Genomic DNA, 22,079 nt, shown 5'->3' with positions numbered 1-22,079 from the left:
CCAGAGGCAGACACTTAACCAACAGAGCCACCCAGGCGCCCCTATATGTACAATTTAAAGAATAATTATAAAGCCAACACCAGTGCAAGCAACACCAAGGTATAGAAACAGCAGCACCCCAGAAGTTCTCATAGGTCCTTCACCAAACACATTTTCCTTCCTCCCTACAGGTAACCATTCTCCTGATATTTGTATGACCATTACCCTACTTTTCTTTATTGTTTTTGCATCCCTAAATACTGAATTCATTTTTACCTTTTTGAGTACTTTATGTCAATGAGATCATTCTGTATGTATTATTTTAGGATTTTTGTTCAACATTGTAATTTCCATCCAAGTAGAATGTAACAATAGTTCTTTCCCATGCTTTCTGATATTTTATTCTGTGAGTATCTGAAGTTTACATATACATTCTACTGTTGTTGGACATTTAGGTTGTCTCCAGTGGAGTTCTTACAAATAGCATTCTTATAAACATTATTGTATGTTTGTCTTAGCATACATGTGCAAGAACTTACCAAGGATATATGTATGTGTATATTCATCTTAACTAGATAATGCCAAACTCTTTTCTACAAGAGTTTAAACCAGTTTACATTCCCACTATAGTAAGAGTTTCCATTACTCCTGCTAGTGCTTGGTATTGTCAGGTTTAAAAATTTCAGCAATTTTGGTGAACATTTAATGGAATCTCATTTTTCTTACAGGAGAATGAGGTTGGCCAGTGTTATTAATAACTACTCATTGTGGGATTATGGGTGATTATTATATTTGTTATATTTTTTTAATGCTTTCTGTAGTACTTATACTTAACTCCTTAGCTACTACTACATTTCTTTCACTCTTTTGTACAGAAAACTCTTTGTAAGGATTATTTATACTCACCGTATCCAGTTTTTCCCTTGAACCTAATTCAGACAGGCTTTTGCCTTGCTACTCCACTAAAACTGCTCCTATCACTATCACCAGTGGGCATTTCATTGATCAGTTCTCATCTCATTTGACTTAGGAGTAGCATTTGACACGGTTAATCATTCTGTCCTCCTGAAAAATTTTTAATTGGTTTGAGGAAAACACACTAACATACTAAATTAACTTTTGTACAGGTTATTTCTCATTTTGTATTTGTATTTGACACTTCGGTTACTCCCTCCATCATTTCTCCCCCAAGTTTTTTATTTTAAATATTTTAAACCTACAGAAAACTTGAAAGAATTTTCCCCATAATTTTTCATTAACTTTTTTGCTAATTGTAAAAGTAATATAGATTTTGATGATTATACTATGGTTATTGAGGATATTGACATTGGGGAACTCTCTGTACTATTTTTCTAACTTCTTTGTGACCCTAAATTACTTCAAAATGTTGGGACACCTGATTGGCTCAGTCGATGGAGCATGTAACTCTTCATCTTCAGATCATGAGTTTGAGCCCCATGTTGGGGGTAGAGTTTACTTTTAAAAAATCATTTCAAAATAGAATTTTTCTTAAAATGATACACCATATTTTACGTACCATATTCTAATGAGTTTTTATGATATGCCAAGAACTATGGGAAAATATGGGAGTGACCACATTGACAAAAATCCTTGCCTTTGTGGAAGTTAGGTTTACTGGAAGCAACAATAATAAATAAGTATATGTTGTATTAGTATAAATGCTAAGGAGATACTGTAAAGCAGAGAAGATACATGAAATGACAAAGGTAGAAAGATAGGCTGAAATTTTAGCTGTGCTGTCAAGGGTATCTAAATACCTCATTCCTCAAGTGAGGAAAGAATTGAAAGAAGTAAAGAAGTAAGCCATGCAGATATCTAGGGGAAAGGCTTTCAGAGACTTTGTTTTTACTTGAAATTAGTAACAAAGGTCCTGGAGTAGGTGCATGCTTGTAGCGTTTCAGGAATTGTCAGGAGCCTAGTGTGTTTAGTGTGGTAAGCAGTGAGGTCCAAGAGATAGGGTGGAGGAGATGGAGTGGCAAAAGCAGTCTGATAATATGAATCAGGAGTTTGGGCTAAAGATAATAGTTTGAGTGCCATTACCATATACATGATATTTAAATTTACATGACTAGATGGGTCCACCAAGAGATTGAGTCTAGATAAAGAGAAAATGTCAGTGGATTAAACCCTGGGTTACTCTGATTATTTGAGGGTTGGATTTGGAGAAGGAATCGACAAAGGAGACGGAAACTAGGGGTTCTTCCCTTTAGTATCATATCCTTTGTTGGATGTGAAGTCCTCCATGTCCTCGTCCAAGTTTACCTCATGTCTTACCACTTTTCTTTCTAGTCCTTAGAGTTTCAAAAATACATCATGCTCACTCTCCTGGTTCTTTCTACATGGAAATACTATTTTTGGAAACACTATTTCATTCCTTCTTTTTCCCATACCTGACTGACTCTGTATCTTTTAGGATTCAGCTCAGCTGTAACTTCCTCAGTGATCTGCCAGACATGGTTTAGCTTCTCCTTCTGTTTGATCACATAGTACACTGCACATACCTAGCACCATACAACTCTGTTCACTCTTTTTTGCTTCCACTGTTGTTCATAAGTACTCTCTCTCTTTTTGCTTCGGGATTGGAATTGCTTACCTTCTAGCAGATTATGATCCTGTAGGTTCTATGTCTTATTGATTGTTAAACATTTAGAACAATGCTTAATATTTGCTTGGTACTTAAGTAATATTTAAAAAACTTGAGAACCGGTACAAATTAATTAACCATTATAAAGAAAATCCTTAGGCCCAGCCTTTGATAATATTGAGTGAAATTGGAGTGTAAAGAGCGTTTTTGTGAAAAAGGACGTTGTACAACAACAAAGGAAGTGAGAAACACATTAGCAAGCTACAGGTCACCAATATTTTTATTGTAGCAGCAAGGAATTTCTAGGTACAATGGCTTGCTTAACTTCTTTTCTGTCTTTATTGAAAAGCTGCGTATCCGACCTATCATTTTACTGTAGCATTTTACCAAGCAGGAAGAAACACGTATAGCAGACTCATTATTTTGAATGTTTATTTGCTTGAGATTTTTGAATATTTGATTCCCTTTTCATTTCTTAACAAACTACCCCAATCTAGCAGATGTTGGAGTGCTTCAGCTTTCATAGAGATGTGAATAAAGGAACATCTTTAAGTCATAGGTCTTCATATTGAGTATGAACCTTAATCATGGGATTGAGTTATTAAACTTCAGAGAAGCATAACTGGTCTGTAGACGGGTGGAGATAGATTTAAAAGCCAAAAATTTTTAAAGGAATTTAAGGAGTGGAACTTTGAAAAGGTGTTAGGTAGAAATAATGTTTCTCTGTTTATAAGAGTATTAAATAAAAATATAGGATTTTGAGTCACATTTTTAAATATTTTAAAAATTTTGCTAAATGTTAGAAGTGTTTTTTCTGTAGTATGATCATACATATTTATAAGGTAAAACAAATATAACTTCTACATAAAATATCTTAGTTTATTTTTACTTCTGCACAGTTGAGCTACATTTCAAATAGGAAATAACACTGATAGGGAGCAGTCATGTGAAACCATGTTCAAAAGAAAAAGCCCAAGTTTCAAAAATATTTTACTCTTAATATTGTTCTGTATTTATTAATCTTAAAAGTGTTTTCAGAGCCAACTGAAGTTCAGTTTAGAAATGTAATTTATATATTTTGCTCTCTCAGATGGAGCTTTAAGCATATGTTTCTAATAATTTGGATTATTATTGGATGGATAGTTTCTTTATTTTTAAAAGAGAATCTGTTTTGAAAAGATTCCAAAATATTTGTTTGAACAGGCACTCAGCATCTCGATGAAAACTGTTGGAAAAGAAGAACTTTCAGAGTCATTCTGTTCTCAGAGTACCCAAGCCAACTAAACTGGTACCGTTAACACTTCTGTTAGAGGCCAGGAGCCAAAAAATGTAGCACTTCCTGGACTGCTTTTCAGCAGTCCTTCAAGCCAACTTAGTGGTTGATATTAATACTGTTGAATTTTTAGAGTAAAAAGCTACCAGTAGAACCTCCACACCTCTTATTAATATCATACTTGTTAGTCTCTTTTAGTTATCCTTGATTAGTTACAATCTCTGCTTTATGCTTTATGTTGGTATTAAAGCTGTAAGTCTTTCTTGAATTTTGTGGGGTATCATTCTTGCAAAAAAAAAGAAACGAATGCTCTGTGATTGTGACCCCAGATCTGATTTTTTTTTCCTTTTTTTTTTTTCCAGATCTGATTAAACTGTCTCCTGGACATAAATATTTTTGCATTGCTTTTTAGTACTGCTGTCACAGTAAATATACAAATTATATAGAACACTGTGATGCTTTGCGAGGGTCGGTAGTTATCTAAGACTACCAGATTTATAACTAGGTATAGTTTACTTAGCCTCTGACACTTTCATTTTCTTTATATCCCCTTCAGATTTATTGAAATCCCTTAGTATAAATAGATTGTTATGTTGATCTCTATATCCACATATTTGCTCTAGTAAGTGCTCAACTTTAAGATATCTGCTGGATTGAACTGGAGAGTACCTTTCCTTATTTAGATACTGTGGTGGAGAGTAAATATCAAAAGAAAGATTCAGAGATTCTGTATACTAACAAGCGATAAGATTAAATTTAACATTTATACTATCATTTCTCTAATATCTAGTAGTGGGGAAAATAGCCGAAACTAAAATTTCAGTCACTTGATTTTTCAGGTACTTCCTTCCATAAGATCAGATTAATGTCTCTAGAAATGACTAACATAAATTTTTTTATTTAAATTTGATTTAATTGGGGCACCTGGGTCGCTCAGTGGTAAAGCATCTGCCTTCAGCTCAGGGCATGATCCCAGGGTCCTGGGATTGAGTCTCACATCAGGCTCCCCACAGGAAGCCTGCTTCTCCCTCTGCCTAAGTCTCTGCCTCTCCCTCTGTGTCTCTCATGAATAAATAAATAAGAAGTCTTTAAAAAAATAAAAAAATAAATTTGATTTAATTAATGTACGGTGTAGTATTAGTTTCAGAGGTAGAAGTTAGTGATTCATCAGTTGCATATAACACCCAGTGCACATTCCATCAAGGGCCTTCCTTAATACCCATTACCCAGTTACCCCATCTCCCCACCCACCTCCCCTCTAGCAACCCTCAGTTTGTTTCCTATAGCTAAGAGTCTCTTATGGCTTATCTCTGTCTCCATTTTCATCTTATTTTTCCTTCCCTTCTCCTATGTTCATGTTTTGTTTCTTAAATTCCATGTATGAGTGAAATCACGTGATATTTGTCTTTCTGTGACTTTCTCTGATTTTGCTTAGATAATACCCTCTAGTTCCATTCATGTTGATGGAAATGGCCAGATTCTGTTATTTTTGATGGCTGAGTAATATTCCATTGTATATATCTACCACATCTTCTTTATCCATTTATCTTTCAGTGGACATCTAGGCTCTTTCTATAGCTTGGCTGTTGTGGACATTGCTACTATAAACATTGGGATACATGTGCCCCTTCAAATCACTATGTTTGTATCCTTTGGATAAGTACCTAATAGTGCAATTGCTGGGTCATAGCGTAGCTCTATTTTTAACTTTTTTTTTTTTTTAAGGTTTGTTTGTTTGTTTGTTTGTTTTTAACAGAAAGAGAGAGTGCACAAACAGGGGGAGTGGGAGAAGCAGGGAGTCTGATGTGAGACTTGATCCCAGGACCTTGAATCATGACCTGAAGGCAGAAACTTAACCAACTGAGCTACCCAGGTGCCTGTATTTTCAACTTTTTGAGGCACCCCCATGCTGTCTTCCAGAGTGGCTGCAACAGTTTGCATTCCCACTAACAGTATAAGAGGGTACCCCTTTCTTCACATCCTTGCCAGTTATCTGTCATTTCCTGAGTTAATTTTAGCCATTCTGACCATTATGAGGTGGTATCTCATTGTGAGTTTTTTTTTTTTTTAAGATTTTATTTATTCATGAGGACACAGGGAGAGAGACAGAGACATAGGCAGAGGGAGAGGCAGGCTCCCTGTGGAGAACCTGATCCGGGACCTGATACCAGGACCCCGGGATCATGCACTGAGCCAAAGGCAGGATCTCAACCACTGAGCCATTCAGATGCCCCTCTCATTGTGGTTTTGATTTATATTTCCATGAAGGCCGAGTGATGTTGAGCATTTTTTCATGTGTCTATTGGCCGTTTGTATGTCTTTGGAGAAATGTCTATTCATGTCTTCTGCCCATTTCTTGGCTGGATTTTTTTTTTAAGACTTTATTTATTCATGAGAGACAGAGAGAGAGAGGCAGAGACAACAGGCAGAGGGAGAAGCAGGCTCCATGTAGGGAGCCTGATGTGGGACTCGATCCCAGTACTTCAGGATAACGCCTTGGACCGAAGGCAGGCGCTCAACCACTGAGCCACCTGGGTGTCCCATTGACTGGATTTTTTTGTAATTTTGAGTGTTGAGTTTGATAAGTTTTTTATAGATTTTGAATACTACCCCTTTATCTGGTAAGACCTTTCCAAATATCTTCTCCCATTCTGTAGGTTGTCTTTTAGTTTTGTCAACTGTTTGCTGTACAAAAGTTTTATCTTGATGAGGTCCCCATTTTTGCTTTTGTTTCCCTTGCCTTTGAAGATGTGTCTAATAAGAAGTTGCTGTGGCTGAGGTCAAAGAGGTTGCTGCCTATGTTCTTCTCTAGGATTTTGATGGATTCCTCACATTTAGGCAGGAATCCACAAACTCCATTTGGAGTTTATTTTAGTGTATGATGTAAGAAAGTGGTCCAGTGTCATTCTGCCTGTGGCTGTCCAATTTTCCCCACATCATTTGTTGAAGAGACTGTCTTCTTTCCTGCTTTGTTGAAGATTAGTTGACCATAGAGGTGAGGCCCCATTTCTGGGTTCTCTATTCTGTTCCATGGATCTGTGTGTCTATTTTTGCACCAGTACCATACTGTCATGATTACAGCTATGACTAACATAAATTTTAAACTTGTTTCAGAATGTAAGTATAGAAGAATTATATGGAACCAGAAAAATCTAGGGTTTTTTTCCTTCGTTATTTGGATCTGTGTATAATATAGAAGTAAAATATAGGTACTTTGGGGCACAGTATTATTTGTGTCTTTGAGGGATTTGAGAGTCAGTGGAGTAAGGCACTTCTTTCTGCCTGGTCTTTCAGTTTTGGAGTATGTTACTGGAAGCTTAGAAGGCAGATTGAGGAAGTTTTGGTAAGGAACTGGCAGGGTTAATGGCTGAAAATGATTGAAAACCAGAATCTGCAGTTGATTGAGACACAGTTATGGGAAAGAAGCATACACATGAATAATAGCATAATGGGATTTGTTATTGAAGTCCAAGAAAAGTAGAATGAGGCAAATATCTCTAATGTCTTGATGTTCCATTTGATAGCACTTTGGACAAGTTTCACAAGGGAAGTGGTTGAGATCACTAATCTTTAGTACATGAACCAAGAAGTAGATATTTCATTTGTCATAGGAAATAACTTAGGCCCATAAAGAAGGAGTGGAGACTCTTTAGTAGAGGAACATTTATGACAATTTCTTTGATTTAGGGCCAAAAGCTTTTTGAGAGAATATTCAAAGCTGTGTGGGTCTAAATTTCATTGTTGAAAACTGACAGCTGCTATACTTCTTTTTAATAACTGATTGAAGCTCTTTCTGTTATATCTCCTCTATTGCTAAATTCCTAGAGATTAGAAAAGTGTGTTTATAATAGTATTATGAGACAAAAGCTTAGTCTGTGGATTGGATAAAACTTCTCTTGTGACTTTTTCTTTTCCCACCAAAAGTGAGAAGTGAATGCCTTGCCTTGGTACATCCCATTTCTAATGGAGGACAAGAAGTTATTTTCTTCAGTGGCTGCCTTCCAGAAACTCTGGCTGAATGTTCTTTGTCAAGTGTATATTCCCTTCTTTAGGCCTTTCTATATAGAGCCCACAAACATCGTCAATGTGAATGATGTCATTCAGAGAGTTAGCGACCATGCCTCTGCCATGAACAAGAGGATTCATTACTACAGCCGCCTCACCGCTCCTGCAGACAAGGCTCTGGTAAGGGAAAAACATTGCTAATTGTCTAAGGTTAAGTTGAAATGAACAGTGAACAGCATGAGCCAAGGAAACTCCCAGTGATTGAACTTTTTGCTGGCCAAATTCCAAGGATAGCATCATGGAAAATCAAGATAGTAATTAATTAGTACATGTCTTACATCTCAGGCTAGTTCATTCTTATCAAGCATGACAGAGATTTGAAACAATCTCTCTCTATTGACAACAGCCTAAGAAATTTGTTGGATTAAATTCTGCTAGTCCCCAGTTCTAAGAGCTCTGCCTGTGTCTCTGCCTCTCTCTCTGTGTCTCTCATGAATAAAAAAATAAAAGCTTAAAGAAAAAAAAATTTCTTAGCAAAGAGGCTGTAAAATATCAGGTTGAAGGCCAGATTTGACCATGGGCCATAGTTGTTAACTCTTGATCTTCTAAAATCTATATTATTATTTTAGGATCAAAAATTATATTGGAAGTAATTTGGTTGCTTATGAGATATTCAGAAACTTGAAAGCTTAAAGAAAAATGAAAACATTCTTGGTGGAAAAAATGATATTTTTATAGCTAATAAAAAAAGGAGAAAGGAACCAACATTCTTTAGATGTATACTGAGGGGCAAGGACTGGGATATCTCTTGAACCTAGATACCTCATTTAAAGCATTGTGAGTTATTAAGATCTCTTTTTGTATAGCCAAAGTAATGACTTCCAAAGTGTTCTGGGTGGGGTCATTTTTTTCCCCAATTTTTTTTTTCATTTTTTTCCTGCCTTAGGCCTTTATATCAGTACTTGTAGTAAAGTCTTGGTTCTATAACAGAATTATCTAAGCCCTCTGGCGTAGAAGTAATCCAGTATCTCTGAGTCTAATTCAGACCTCTGAGGCTCTACTTGTGGAAATAAATGTCAGAGATACCAGCTGGGCCAGTCTAGGCCTGAATGGACATTGTTTGCTTGGAAATTAAGTCAGCATTATACATCAAGTTGAATAGCTTTTGTTAACTGACAGTTGAGATGACTCTAGTAATCAAAATATATAAACAGTGATCTAAAGTTAACAGTGAGACATAACCATTTTTAATGAATGTATGTATACATCCAGGCTCATTTCCTGAGAATTCCAAAATTATTTTTCTGAAGATTTTTAAGGGAAGAACAGTGTGAGACCACATGTCTCAGGATTTTACAGAGTTATACCTTCTTATTTCTGAAAATTTCCTCAATTATCTTATTATTTTTATTCTAAAATGCAGGAAAGAAGAAAATTATTTGACTGCCAACATCTAGATCCTTGTAAATAAAAATGTGTCCTGCAGAGGCCAGCAATATTGGCATCAGTGAGAACTTACTAAAAATGCAGAATCTCAGTCCTTACTCTGGACCTACGGAATCATAATCTGTGTTTAACAATATCCCTGTGTCAGTCACAGGAAAATTCAAATTTGAAAAGCACTGCCCTACTCCTGATTGGCTCAGTCAGTTGAGTGTCTGCCTTTAGCTCAGATCAAGATCCCAGGATCCTGGGATCAAGTTCCGCCGCATTGGGCTCTGTGCTCAGCAGGGAGTCTGCTTCTCCCTTTCCCTCTGCCCTGTTCCAGGTCCTACTCACTCTCTTGCTTTCTCTATCTCTCTCAAATAAATAAATAAAATCCTTTAAAAAAAAAAAAAAAAAGAAGAAGAAGAAGAAAGGAAGGAAGAAAAGCACTGCCCTAAATTACTGCCAGAGTATGGAATCCAATTCTCCATTTTGTCTATGACTCTTAAGAATCTGCAACTTCTTAACTTTGAGCTTCTTCTACCCTGCCTTTTGTAACTTTTGATTTTCACTTTTTCTAAACTTTGCTAGGTATCATGGTTTATCTCCTGCCTGATGCAGATATGGTCCCTCCCCTGTTTTCTTTTTATTCCCTTGAAGAAGATAATCGAACTCAGACCCAGGAGCATTAAGGGTAAAAGAGATGCCAGCAGACCCATTTCCATATATGCCTTTTTAGCTCTCAGAAATAGTTGTTTCCAAAGCCACACGAGGCATAGCATTCAAGACATTTTTTACCCACAAGATACTACAAATTATATGCATAGAGAAGAACTGGACACTTTTTCTTTTTCTGCCAGTCCATATCCTGTCTACCTACTGAGGCCCAGTATTCCATCACTTCCTTGACATCTTCCCCAACTATTCTAGTCCCTGTTAATTTTTTGTCATTCCTACAATACAGTATCCCAAACCTAATTTTTTCTCTCTTATAGCCTTATCTAATTGCTTCATATGTCTTCCAGCTGGAATTTAAGCTTCCTAAAATTGTAGACTGTATTGTTTTTGGGTTTTTTTTTTTTTTTTGAACACTAAAGCTAGCACAGAGTTGAAAATATGCATAGTAGATGCTAAATATAAAAGATTATTGAGGGGCACCTGTGTGGTTCAGTCCATTAAGCCTCTGACTCCTCAGCTCAGCTCAGGTCTTCATCTCAGGGTCATGAGTTCAGACTCTGTGATGGCCTTCATTGTTGGACATGGAGCCTACTTTAAAAAAAGAAAAAAAAAGGGGGTGCCTGGGTGGCTCAGTCAGCTAAATGTCCAACTCTTGGTTTTGGCTCAGCGTAGTGAGATGGAGCACCACATGGGCTCTGGGTTCAGCATGGAATCTACTTGAGATTCTCTCTTTCCTTCTCCCTCTGCCCTCCCCCAACTCACACAATGAATGAATGAAAGAATTGATTTAAAGAGAAAAGATTGCTGATTTATACCAGTCAGCTCCCACGTCTTTACTACTGTGTATAGGACTACATGTTTTCAGAGTACTATTCTCGGGGAGGTGGGCAGAATTCTTCCAGGAGACTAATTTTTTTCTCTCTCTAGGGAGGTAGAATTCAGAAGATATGTTTGGGTGATAAGAGCTATGTATAAGAAATACGTATCTATTCAGTCGTTCTTTGTGTCTCCAACCTCTCCTTGGCTCCTTGCCCTTTGATTACTATATCCATCTTTAAGAATCCTTGCTTCGGGGACACCTGGGTGGCTCAGCAGTTGAGCATCTGCCTTCGGCTCAGAGCGTGATCCCAGGTCCGGGGATCAAGGAGCCTGCTTCTCCCTCCATCTATGTCTCTGCATCTCTCTCTGTCTCTCATGAATGAATATATAAAATCTTTAAAAAAAAAAAAAAAATCCTTGCTTTGCCTTCCTTTAGGCTATGTTAGCTCACTTTTATCTTCTACTTTTTAAATGCTTTTAGTAAGCATTTGAAAGAATGGTCTGTATTTATATTTTCTTTATCTTGTATTGACAGGTCAGTTCTTTATGATTTGAGTTTGTTACCTATCTCTTTTTTAAAACTACCCTGATTCTTGAAATTCCCCTCACTTTAGGCCTAAATCTCCTCCATCCAGATTTCCTTAATCTCACTCTTTGCTGACTCTTCTTTCTTTACCCTGAAAATAAAGAGAAAGATATTTTGACATTTGCATATTTTAAAAATTAATTGTCATTTCACATGAACATTTTATTGCTTTTATTCTTTAAACTCTTGGTCCTTTAGATCTTCTACATTTGGAAAGGGTTTTTTATATTCATTAATCAGGAATACATGCTGTTTGTTCACAATATTTAGAATTGTGTCTAGAGTCAGGTATTGTGATGAATGGAAAATATCCTATTTTGCACATTTACTGGTTCTAACATGTCTCTTATGACATTTCTTCTTTTACTAGATTGCCCCAGATCATGTAGTTCCAGCTCCAGAAGAGTGCTATGTATATAGTCCGTTGGGTTCTGCTTATAAACTTCAAAGTTACACTGAAGGATATGGTAAAAACACCAGTTTAGTAACCATGTGAGTAAAACTTCTTTTTGAAGCATAACTTAAACTATATGTAAGTGAAAAATACTGGTTATTTAAATTTTTATCTTAATTAAAATGTTTAAAGAGTCAGACTCCATATATTTACTGCTATTACTCTGTGTTTTCAGTTTTATGATTTGGAATACCATGATGGGAACATCTATACTAAGTATTCCTTGGGGCATAAAACAGGTAATATAATTTTTCAGCGCATTTTTTGCCTGAATTATTTTCTCTTTATATTGTAAGTTTTACAACAGGGGTTTTAATAAATCTATACAACATTTAGTAAAGAAAATACATAATTTAACATTGTCATGTTTTTATCATAATTATTTAGTGTTTAATATTTTTGCATATGCATTCATTCTGACATGATAATATATGTTCTATATTTTTTTTAAACAGGCTGGCTTTACTACTGGAATGTGTGTCATCATGCTGATGGGCATTTTAACACTTTATTGCTGCTACAGAGTAGTGAAATCACGAGCTATGATATGTAAGAGATTGCCATGGTGAAAATAGAATGGCAATTTGGATATTGATAAGTATTTCTTGTTGAAATAGATCACTAATGTGTACATGTGTGTTAACACACGTGTGTTAAATATTTTGTGCCTAAAGAATTTACTTCTCTAATGTGTAGCATTCGACTGAACTGATAAGTCAATGTATTAGTGACTGCCTTTGAAATTCAGAGAGGTTTGTAGTCCTAAGTCTTTTCCAGAACTAAATAGAGAATTCTGTGATTCTAGGGTCCTTGGGTGGCCTGCGTAAGTTAAGCATCTGACTCTTGATTTCAGCTCAGGTTATGATCTTAAGGTCCTGAGATCAGGCCCCACGTTGGGCTCCATGCTCAGCAGGGAATCTACTTCAGAATTTTCCCTTTCTCCTCCTCTCTCTCTCTCTCAAATGAATAGATCTTTTTAAAAAAGTAAAGAAAATTCTATGATTCTTATTGGTTAATGGTGACTTTTGATGTTTCCTTACCAAGAGATCTAAATGTTGGAATCACCTAAAAGTAGAAAATATAACTAGAAAAATATGAGAATATGAACATATCCATTTTAGTGAATTCACAAAGTTTAATAATACATTGCCTCTACTCTTCTCTATAAATTCTAGATTAGGGAAATACCTTAGATTGTTTTAAAGTAGTTTAGGACCTAAATAGACCTACATTATTTTAGTGAATCTTTTGCAATTTTGTTTTGTTTTGTTTTTTGTTTTTTTTTAAAACATTTTTTTTTAATTTATTTATTCAGAGAGAGAGAGAGAGAGAGAGACTGAGAGGCAGAGACACAGGCAGAGGGAGAAGCGGGCTCCACGCAGGGAGCCTGACACAGGACTCGATCTCGGGTCTCCAGGATCAGACCCTGGGCTGCAGGCGGCGCTAAACCGCTGCGCCACTGGGGGTGCCCTCTTTTGCAATTTTGAATCAAGAGACCAGGCTTTGCCTTCTTTGTTTTTTTTTTTGTTTTTTTTTTTGTTTTTTGTTTTTTGTTTTTTTGGTTTTTTTTGTTTTTGGTCTCTGTTAAGCAGTGGTATATTTTCTCTTTATTGTATTATTTATTTGTATCCTTTTCCCATTTATCCTCAAGGTCCTTGGTGCTCTTATAGATCTGCTAAGTTCTTTGCATGATTGTAGGCCTTAGCCCTTTATCCATTATTTTTTGTCAGTTTTCTTTTCTATCCAACATTTGAATGGCTTTTGTATAATATGAGTTTGTTTATATCTACCTATCTTTTCCATTGTAATTTCTATTTCTTCGTTTGATAGAAAAGAATAACCTTTCAAGATCTATTTTTACATTGTCTTCTAACTTTTCTGTTATTTAATTTTTGAATTTTTAGCTCAATTGTCTGAAATTGGCATGTGGTATAAAGTATGACTCAGGAAAACTTTTCTCTGTAGGTTATTTAAGTATGCCAAATATTGAATAATATCTTCAGAGTCATGATTTTTGTCTAGCCTTGATTTATTATTTTTTTAATTAATTACAAAATATTATCATACTATAGTTTACTTATATTATCTATACTGTTTTATTGGCCTTTGTATGTATTTGTTCTATAATGTTTTAATTTCTGTTATATGATCATATGGTCTGATGTCTGGTGGTGGAATATATTCTTAATATCTTATTAAGTGTTCTGAATTAATTATGATTATGGGTGATTAACACCTAATTTTATTCTTTCTCTTATTTTTATTTAGCATCAGTGGATACCACTACCTGGGAATATCCAGATGTGTGCAGATACTATTTTGGCTCCTTTGGACAATGGTCGAGTCTCCTTTTCTCCTTGGTATCTCTCATTGGAGCAATGATAGTTTATTGGGTGCTTATGTCTAATTTTCTTTTTAATACTGGAAGGTTTATTTTTAGTAAGTATCTATATCATATGCTTTAACAGTAGTTACTTTAAAGTACAGTAACTACTGCATTGTTTTACTTTCAGCCTTAAATTCTGGACCTGGGATAAAGTAAAGTCATTTGTAATTCTGGAAAATATAGTTGATTCAATTTGTTTTAATATCACAGATATACTTTTATCTCTATATGAACTGTGTGTATATTTGTGCTTTATATATAAAAAGAGTAAGGGGTTTTTTTTGCACCCTCAGAACAGATTTTTTCCCCCTTGGGGTCATTATCTTATCCATTGAGAAAACATGACCTATGCTTATACCCACGCCTCACCTCCATTAACCATTATATATTCAATTCTCTTTTTTAAATAGAACTTCTATTCATAGAAACATATAAATTTTAGGCATACAACTTTGATGAATACATCCATGAAACCCACCTCCCCTTCATGAAACTATTCTATCTTCCCAGAAAGTAGTGATATATTTTTTAAATATAAAAATTCAAGTAAATTGTTGCTATTATAAAATAACCTAAATAATTTTGGGATCTTTGTCTTGAATCTAGCAGATGTGTTGAACTCTTACTGATTCTAATTTTGTAGATTCACTTTGCATTTTCTGTTTAGATAGTTACATCATCCATGAGTACTGAAAACTTCCTGCCCAATTATTACTTAAGTGATTCATACATATATATATACATTTATATTTATATACATATATCCTTATGTATACACAAACAACATATAAATGTTTATATGTACACATATATAGACATATTTATCTTTTTTAAAGTGTAAAGTTACATAGATGCAGTGCTGGTAGACATCCTTATGTTGTTCCTGTGGAAATCTTTCACCATTAAATATTGAGTTTGTTGTGCGATATTGGTTACACCCATTAGCAATTTAAAGATGTTCCTGCCTATTATTTCCTTAAGAATTTTTATTAATGTGTGCTGGATTTTATCAGACGCTTAATACTCTACATCCCTTGAGACAATCATAAATTGTCTATTTTCCTCTATTTTTTTTTTTTTTTTGAGAGAGAGAGTGTGTGTGTGAGTAGAGTGGGATGGGACAGAGGGACAGGCAGAAAGAGAATCCTGAGCAGACTCTACACCCAGCACAGAGCCTGATTCGGGTTGATCTCACCACCCTGAGATCATGACCTGACCCAAAACCAAGAGTTAGACGCTTAACCAACTGAGTCATCCAGACACTCCAGTCTTTTCTACTTTAAGTTGTTAATGTGGTAAATTAAATGAATACATTTTGTATGATTTAAATCATTTTTATATCCTGGGATAAACTTAATTTAGCAGTCATGATATATACTTTTAATTTCTTACTGGATTCAATTTATTTTCAAGAGGAATGGGGCTACTGTTTTATTTAGAAACTTTGTGTCTTTCTTTTCCTTTGGGTCTTTTCAAAAGAGATACTAGCCTATGATGTTTTTTTCTTTTTTTTCTCATACTGTCCTTGTTGAACCTTGCTGTATTAGGGCTGCTGTAACAAATTACCATAAACTACTTGGCTTAAAACAAAAGAAATTTATTCTCTCACAGTCCTGGAGACTAGAAGTCCAAAATTGAAGTACCACTAGGGCTCCATTCCCTCTGAAGCCTTTAGGGAAGGAGACTTCCTTGCCTCCTCTTAGTTTCTGGTGATTGCTGGCAATCCTTGGCATTCCCTGGCTTGTGGCTACATGACCCAATTTCTGCCTGTCCTCACATAGACATCACCCCTCAGTGAGTCTTTGTACAAATTTTTCTCTCCTTATTAAAGCTATCAGTCATTGAATTTAGGGCCTAAATGACCTCATCTTAACTTGATTTTATATTCAAAGACCCTATTTCCAAATAAGGTTGCATTCTAAGGTTGTTGTGGACATGGATTTAGGGGGAGAATATTCACCCTACCATACCAATCTTGGTGTCAAGATTTTACTAGTCTTATTTGAATCTTCAGCATCAGGAAGTAGATAATGATTGATAACCTCCAATCTTATCACTAATAACCCTTGAAGATACTATAAAAACCTAGAGCACTACTCTACTTTTTTTTTTTTTTACTACTCTATTATTGTAAGAAGCATACAATGGAGGTGAGTGATTCATGTACTTAACTTGCTTTATGACCAGAAAATCTAATCCCACATTTTTTATCAACTCATTTAACTTTCACATTAAACACTTTTTTAATGGTTACTAAGGTTATAAAAGATTAACCTCAAACAGAATAAAGTAAATTCAGTCTATCAAGAAAACATGTTCTTTACCCATTCTCTCGTTAATGGTAGAATGATTTGAATGCTCAGATATCTGCATATACTTTTTTGGAATTTTAAGCAGTCAAATACTTTTTCTTTTCAAATTTTTATTTAAATTCTAGTTAACATATAGTGTAATATTGGTTTCAGTAGTAGAGTTTAGTGATTCGTCACTTAAATATAACACCCATTGATCATAACAGGTGTCTTTAATATCGATCACCCATTTAGCCCATCTTCTACCCATGTCCCTCCATCAACCCTCAGTTTGTTCTCTATAATAGGAATCTCTTGTGAGTTGCTTCCGTCTCTTTTTTCTTCCCCTATGTTCATCTGTTTTGTTTTTTAAATTCCACATATGAACGAAATTATATGGTATTTGTCTTTCTGTGACTGACCTCTTTTGCTTAGCATAATGCACTCTAGCTCCATCCACATCATTGCAAATGGCAAGATTCCTTTTTTTTTTTTTTAATTTTTTATTTATTTATGATAGTCACAGAGAGAGAGAGAGGCGCAGAGACACAAGAAGAGGGAGAAGCAGGCTCCATGCACCGGGAGCCCGATGTGGGATTCGATCTCGGGTCTACCAGGATCGTGCCCTGGGCCAAAGGCAGGCGCCAAACCGCTGCGCCACCCAGGGATCCCAAGATTCCATTCTTTTTGATGGCTGAGTAATCTAGTAATACACACACACACATACATGTACCCCACATCTTTATTCATTCTTCAGTTGATGGACATTTGGGCTGTTTTCATAGTTTGGCTATTGTTGATAATGCTGCTATAAACATTGAGATGCACGTACCCCTCCAAATCTGTACTTTTGTATCCTTTGGGTAAATACTTAGTATTAGTAGTGCATTTGCTGGGTCATAGAGTAGTACTATTTTTAAGTTTTTAAGAACTTCCATACTGTTCTCCAGAGTGGCAGAAACAGTTTGCATTCCACCAATAGTGTAGAGGGTTCCCCTTTCTCTGTATCCTCACCAACATCTCTTGTTTGCCGTGTTGTTTATTTTAGCCATTCTGACAGGTGTGAGGTGCTATCTCATTGTGGTTTTGATTTGCATTTCCCTAATGATGAGTGATGTTGAGCATCTTTTCAGGTGTCCATTAGCCATCTGGATGTCTGTTTTGGAAAAAACGTCTGTTCATGTCTTCTGTCCATTTCTTGGACTGGATTATTTGTTTTTTGGGGTATTGAATTCTATGAGTTCTTTATAGATTTTGGATATTAATTCTTTATCATATATTTCTTTTGCACATATCTTCTCCCATTCTGCACATGTTTTTTACTTTACTACTTCCTTTAGTATAGCTTCGTGGTAATGTGAGCAATAACTATATAATCCTCAGTCTATAAAAGCATATATAACACTTTGCAAAAACTTTAAGTGATTCTTCAGGTAAGTTTTGCTGTTATAAGTGTTGGTTTTCCCCTTCTGCAGGCTTTTAAAACTTTATATAAGATATAACTATACTTACATCAATTAGTGTGAGTATCAGAAAATTATTGTATACTTTATCTTGATTCCAGGGCTTTAACTAAATTTTACTGTGTAGCTAGATTTTTTTTTTAAATCTTCAATCATGTAAGAGTTTTCCGTAATGGGAACTATGAAGCCAATGACATCATTCCTCTAAGTAGAGAAAGCTGAGAACAGTGAAGCTGTGTTAATAATGAAGCAGTTTTGATTCATTGTATGGTAATATTACCACACAGTAGATCTTAAAAGATTTTTATAGATCAAAGATTTTAGGGGGTAATTGATTTAGCATCTTTCCTTTGGTATTAAACTATATTCTTTCTTTAATTTTCAGATTTTATTCATCACATTAATGACACAGATGCTGTACTAAGTACCAATGATAGCAACCCTGGTAAGTAGTTTGGAATTTACAGTTTAGTTTGTTTTTTTATTTTCCACTTTGCTTCAGAAAGAATTTAAGGTAGAACATATTGTTTTATTTTAGGTGAATAATTAGTTCAACATCGCTACCATTATGTTAACTGAGCCACTATTAATTGTTGGCAACTAATGCAATTCAAAAAAAAAAAACTCCATAAAAGATTGTGTTAATATGAACACATATTCATATGAAGACAAGATTCATCTGTAGAATCCATATTTGCCTATAAATAGTCAATATATATTTTTAAGAGCATTATCTTTGCTAATTGTTTTGGAAATCTAGAAGCATAGGTCTCAGGTCGTTAACTTTTTTAGGCATTTATTAGTCACTAATATTTAAGATACACAAATGTAAACTACTTTCTTAATAATGAACAAACATTAGTAAATACAGAAAAAAATAATCTTCATTTCTTTGAAAAGTTTCCTTTAATTAGTTAGAAATAAGTCTTTGTGTCTTGTGTGTTTATCTACTATGGCAGTCATAGGGAAAGTGAATATAAAAGCTAATATAACCTTCCTAACAGTTAAACTGTTAACCTTTAACATCACCTAAAGCTTTATGTATTAATGATTTAGATTTCAGAGTATTGGGCTTAAGAAATGCTAATGTATCTTTACATTATGTATTTAGATTTATGTGCTTAGATTTCAAAGATAATAAATTGATATCATTTTAAGTTTATTTTATTTATTTATTTTTTTACAAAAGGGTCTTTATTTGTAAAAAGCCAAAGGGGCCCTTGGGGCAACAGAACAGGCAGGCTGGCTTCTCAGGGGTCAGGGGCATTTGGGCAGATGCGCTTGAGTGGGGGGGCACCCTCCGAGTCCTCTGTGTCACCCTGGGCTGCATCGGGGACAGGTGGCACTGGCTCAAAGACGGGGTAAGCTTCGGGGGCCTCAGCCCCCAGCAATTCTGGAACAGGCTCCTCCTTGGTCAGCATTGGGGGTTCATGGGTGCTGCCTGCAGTGATGCCCTCAGGATCTCTCTCTTGGCCCAGCCGTGGGGGCTGAGCATCCTCTGGGACCCCTTCTGGTGGTCCAGCAGGTGACACAGGGCAGCTGGGCTGGGGAGTACCCCCAGGGCTGGGTTCGGTGCCCTTTTGCAGGGAGCCTTCCGAATGGAAACTCTGGTTACTGTTTTCACCCCCTCGGGGACTGGTGCCCCTGCCCCGCCGCTCCCGGCCTCAGGATCTCTCCGTTCCGCCACCTGCCCTCCGTTGTTCCTCCTCCTGGGGGTCCACCATTGGCACCCACTTGAAGATATGAAGGGAAGTGTCACCCACAGTCACCCAGCGCTTCTCCCATCTCCTTGGATGGACCTTCTCGATGGTCACCATCACCTTCTTGATGTCATCTTTGGCCCAGCTCCGGGTCTCGGCCCGCATGGTCTGGCAGGCCATGCTGGTGGGACTGGGGCCAAGGCCAAGCCCGCAGCTGGGCCGCCTCCCGTCCGGCAGACTCAGACTCAGCGCCAGACCCGGGCGCTGCTCTCTCGGCCTGCCGTCCCTCCAGGAGTTGCCCGCGCCCTCCCTCGCTCCCCTCATTTTAAGTTTATTTAAGAGAGAGAGAGCACGCACACTTGTGTGTGGTGCCTAGGGGGAGGGGCAGAGAGTCCAGCAGATTCTGTGCTGAGCCCAATAAGGGGCTCCATCCCACCGCCCTGAGATCACTACCTGTGCTGAAACTAAGAATCAGCTGTTCAACTGCCTGCGCGACCCAGGCACCACTCAATATATATTTATTAGGTCTCTTTTATGTCAGGAACTATTCTAGGCTATGAGGATACAATGAATGGACAGAAGTCTCCTCTCTTGAAGCAAATGTTTCAATGTCTTACTCTGTCTCTTAATTAAACTCATTAACCTGTGTTTTCTTAACACTAGCAAATGAGTGAGTGCCATGCCAGCTTTTCTGTGGATATATACACACACACCTTTGAATAATTATACTGAAGTATTTCAGTATAATTTTAAAATATATTCATAAATTTCGTGATGACACTGATGATTTGGAGAGCACCATCAGCAAAGTCAATTTACTTTACATTCTTCTCTTTGAACAATGTGTTAAGTAGAATGACAGTCTCAGTTAATGTAAAGTTACAGCTGACCTTCATTGGATATTTACTGTGTGCAGGCATTACTCTAAATGTTTTACAGCACCTCTGTAATGCAGATAATGTTAACTTCACTTTGTAAATGGAAAAACCAAAGCACAGAGAAGTTAATGACTTGCCCAACGTTATATATAACTACTAAGTGACAGAGTCAAGATTGACTATTCAGTCAGTTAACTTCCATAGCCTGTGCTCTTTACCACTGTTATTATTAGCGCAAGAAAAATTCAAGTTAATTTACTCTGTGCAGACGTAGAAGAAAAAAGTACATGTCAAAATGCTGGCTAAGCAAGAAAATTGTTTGGCTTTGTAGCATGCCAAATATATAATGGATAGAGAATAAAATTAAAAACAGAACTTAAATTGAAAATATCATTTTTCTCTTTGACTAGTGATGAGTATGATTGTTACTTATTAGTAGTATTTTCATCAGCATTAAGAATTCCTTTTAAAGGGCTGATTATTAGGAAAAGTACTACTATGAAATTAAAAACACAGAATGATTTGTATCCTCTCAACAGAAGAAATTGCCCCTTGAAGATTAGTGTTAGAAAAAATATGTTTTATTCAATTCTCAGTTCTCTGGATATCATCTAAGCTGTTGGGCTACTGTAAAATATGATAAACCTCCATGAAAATTATTCCAGATTGCCAGAATTCAAGATTCTTAAGCATTAAGCAACAATTAGTTTTTGGCAATACCATGTCATCTGTTTCAGTGATGTGCACTTTTTATTCCAAACCCATAGATTTGTTTTATTGTTAAAAGAAACCTGTTCTAGGGTGGCTTGGTGGCTAGGTGGGTTAACTGTCTGACTCTTGACTTTGACTCACATCATGACCTTGGGGTTGTGAGATTGAGCCCCACGTCGGGCTGTGCCCTGGGCATGGAGCTTGCTTGAGATTCTCTCTCTGTCTTCCTTTGCCCCTTGCCCCCCTCTAAAAAGAAAGAAAGAAACCTGTTCTTTGGCCTTTGTATGGGTTATTAGCCCAAAGGTAACAATCACTCTGAATATTTCTTTTTTTTTTAATTGGAGTTCAATTTGCCAACATATAGCATAACACCCAGTGCTCATCCCGCCAAGTGCCCATCACCCAGTCACCCCAACCCCCAGCCCACCCCTCTTTCCACTACCCCTTGTTCGTTTCCCAGAGTTAGGGGTCTCTCAAGTTTTGTCACCCTCACTGATATTTTCACTCATTTTCTCTCCTTTCCCCTTTATTCCCTTTCACTAATTTTTTATATTCCCCAAATGAGACCATAAAATGTTTGTCCTTCTCCGATTGATATTTTACTCAGCATAATACCCTCCAGTTCCATCCATGTCGAAGCAAATGGTGGGTATTTGTCATTTCTTTTTTTTTTTTTTTAATTTATTTATTTATGATAGTCATACAGAGAGAGAGAGAGAGAGGCAGAGACAGGCAGAGGGAGAAGCAGGCTCCATACACGGGGAGCCCAATGTGAGATTCGATCCCGGGTCTCCAGGATCGCGCCCTGGGCCAAAGGCAGGCGCCA

At 36.5% G+C, this 22,079-nt stretch overlaps 1 protein-coding gene and 1 pseudogene across 11 annotated transcripts in view; one reads left to right on the top strand and one right to left on the bottom strand.

Moving 5' to 3' along the window:
* Positions 1 to 22,079, top strand: part of SLC38A9 (solute carrier family 38 member 9) — an 82,312-nt gene that overhangs the window by 20,395 nt on the left and 39,838 nt on the right. For 3 of the 11 annotated variants that reach the window (XR_013379760.1, XM_077897835.1, XM_077897843.1), the window contains 6 exons: positions 7,910 to 8,042; positions 11,741 to 11,862; positions 12,000 to 12,063; positions 12,280 to 12,373; positions 14,093 to 14,263; positions 18,350 to 18,409. Coding sequence is in view for 10 of the 11 variants with exons in the window: in XM_077897835.1 (XP_077753961.1) it covers positions 7,910 to 8,042; positions 11,741 to 11,862; positions 12,000 to 12,063; positions 12,280 to 12,373; positions 14,093 to 14,263; positions 18,350 to 18,409 (644 nt within the window). In the remaining variant the exon portion in view is untranslated. Of the gene's footprint in view, positions 1 to 3,787; positions 3,873 to 7,781; positions 8,043 to 11,740; positions 11,863 to 11,999; positions 12,064 to 12,279; positions 12,374 to 14,092; positions 14,264 to 18,349; positions 18,410 to 22,079 lie in introns of all 11 variants that reach the window. The other 8 variants (XM_077897842.1, XM_077897841.1, XM_077897837.1 and 5 more) reach the window with 5 other exon arrangements.
* Positions 19,123 to 19,859, bottom strand: LOC144314099 (B-cell CLL/lymphoma 7 protein family member C pseudogene; annotated as a pseudogene).

The sequence above is a fragment of the Canis aureus genome, chromosome 5, assembly GCF_053574225.1.
Source record: "Canis aureus isolate CA01 chromosome 5, VMU_Caureus_v.1.0, whole genome shotgun sequence".
Lineage (NCBI taxonomy): Eukaryota > Metazoa > Chordata > Mammalia > Carnivora > Canidae > Canis > Canis aureus.
The sequence above is the reverse complement of the archived record's forward strand: the minus strand, read 5'-3'. Positions and strand labels throughout refer to the sequence as shown.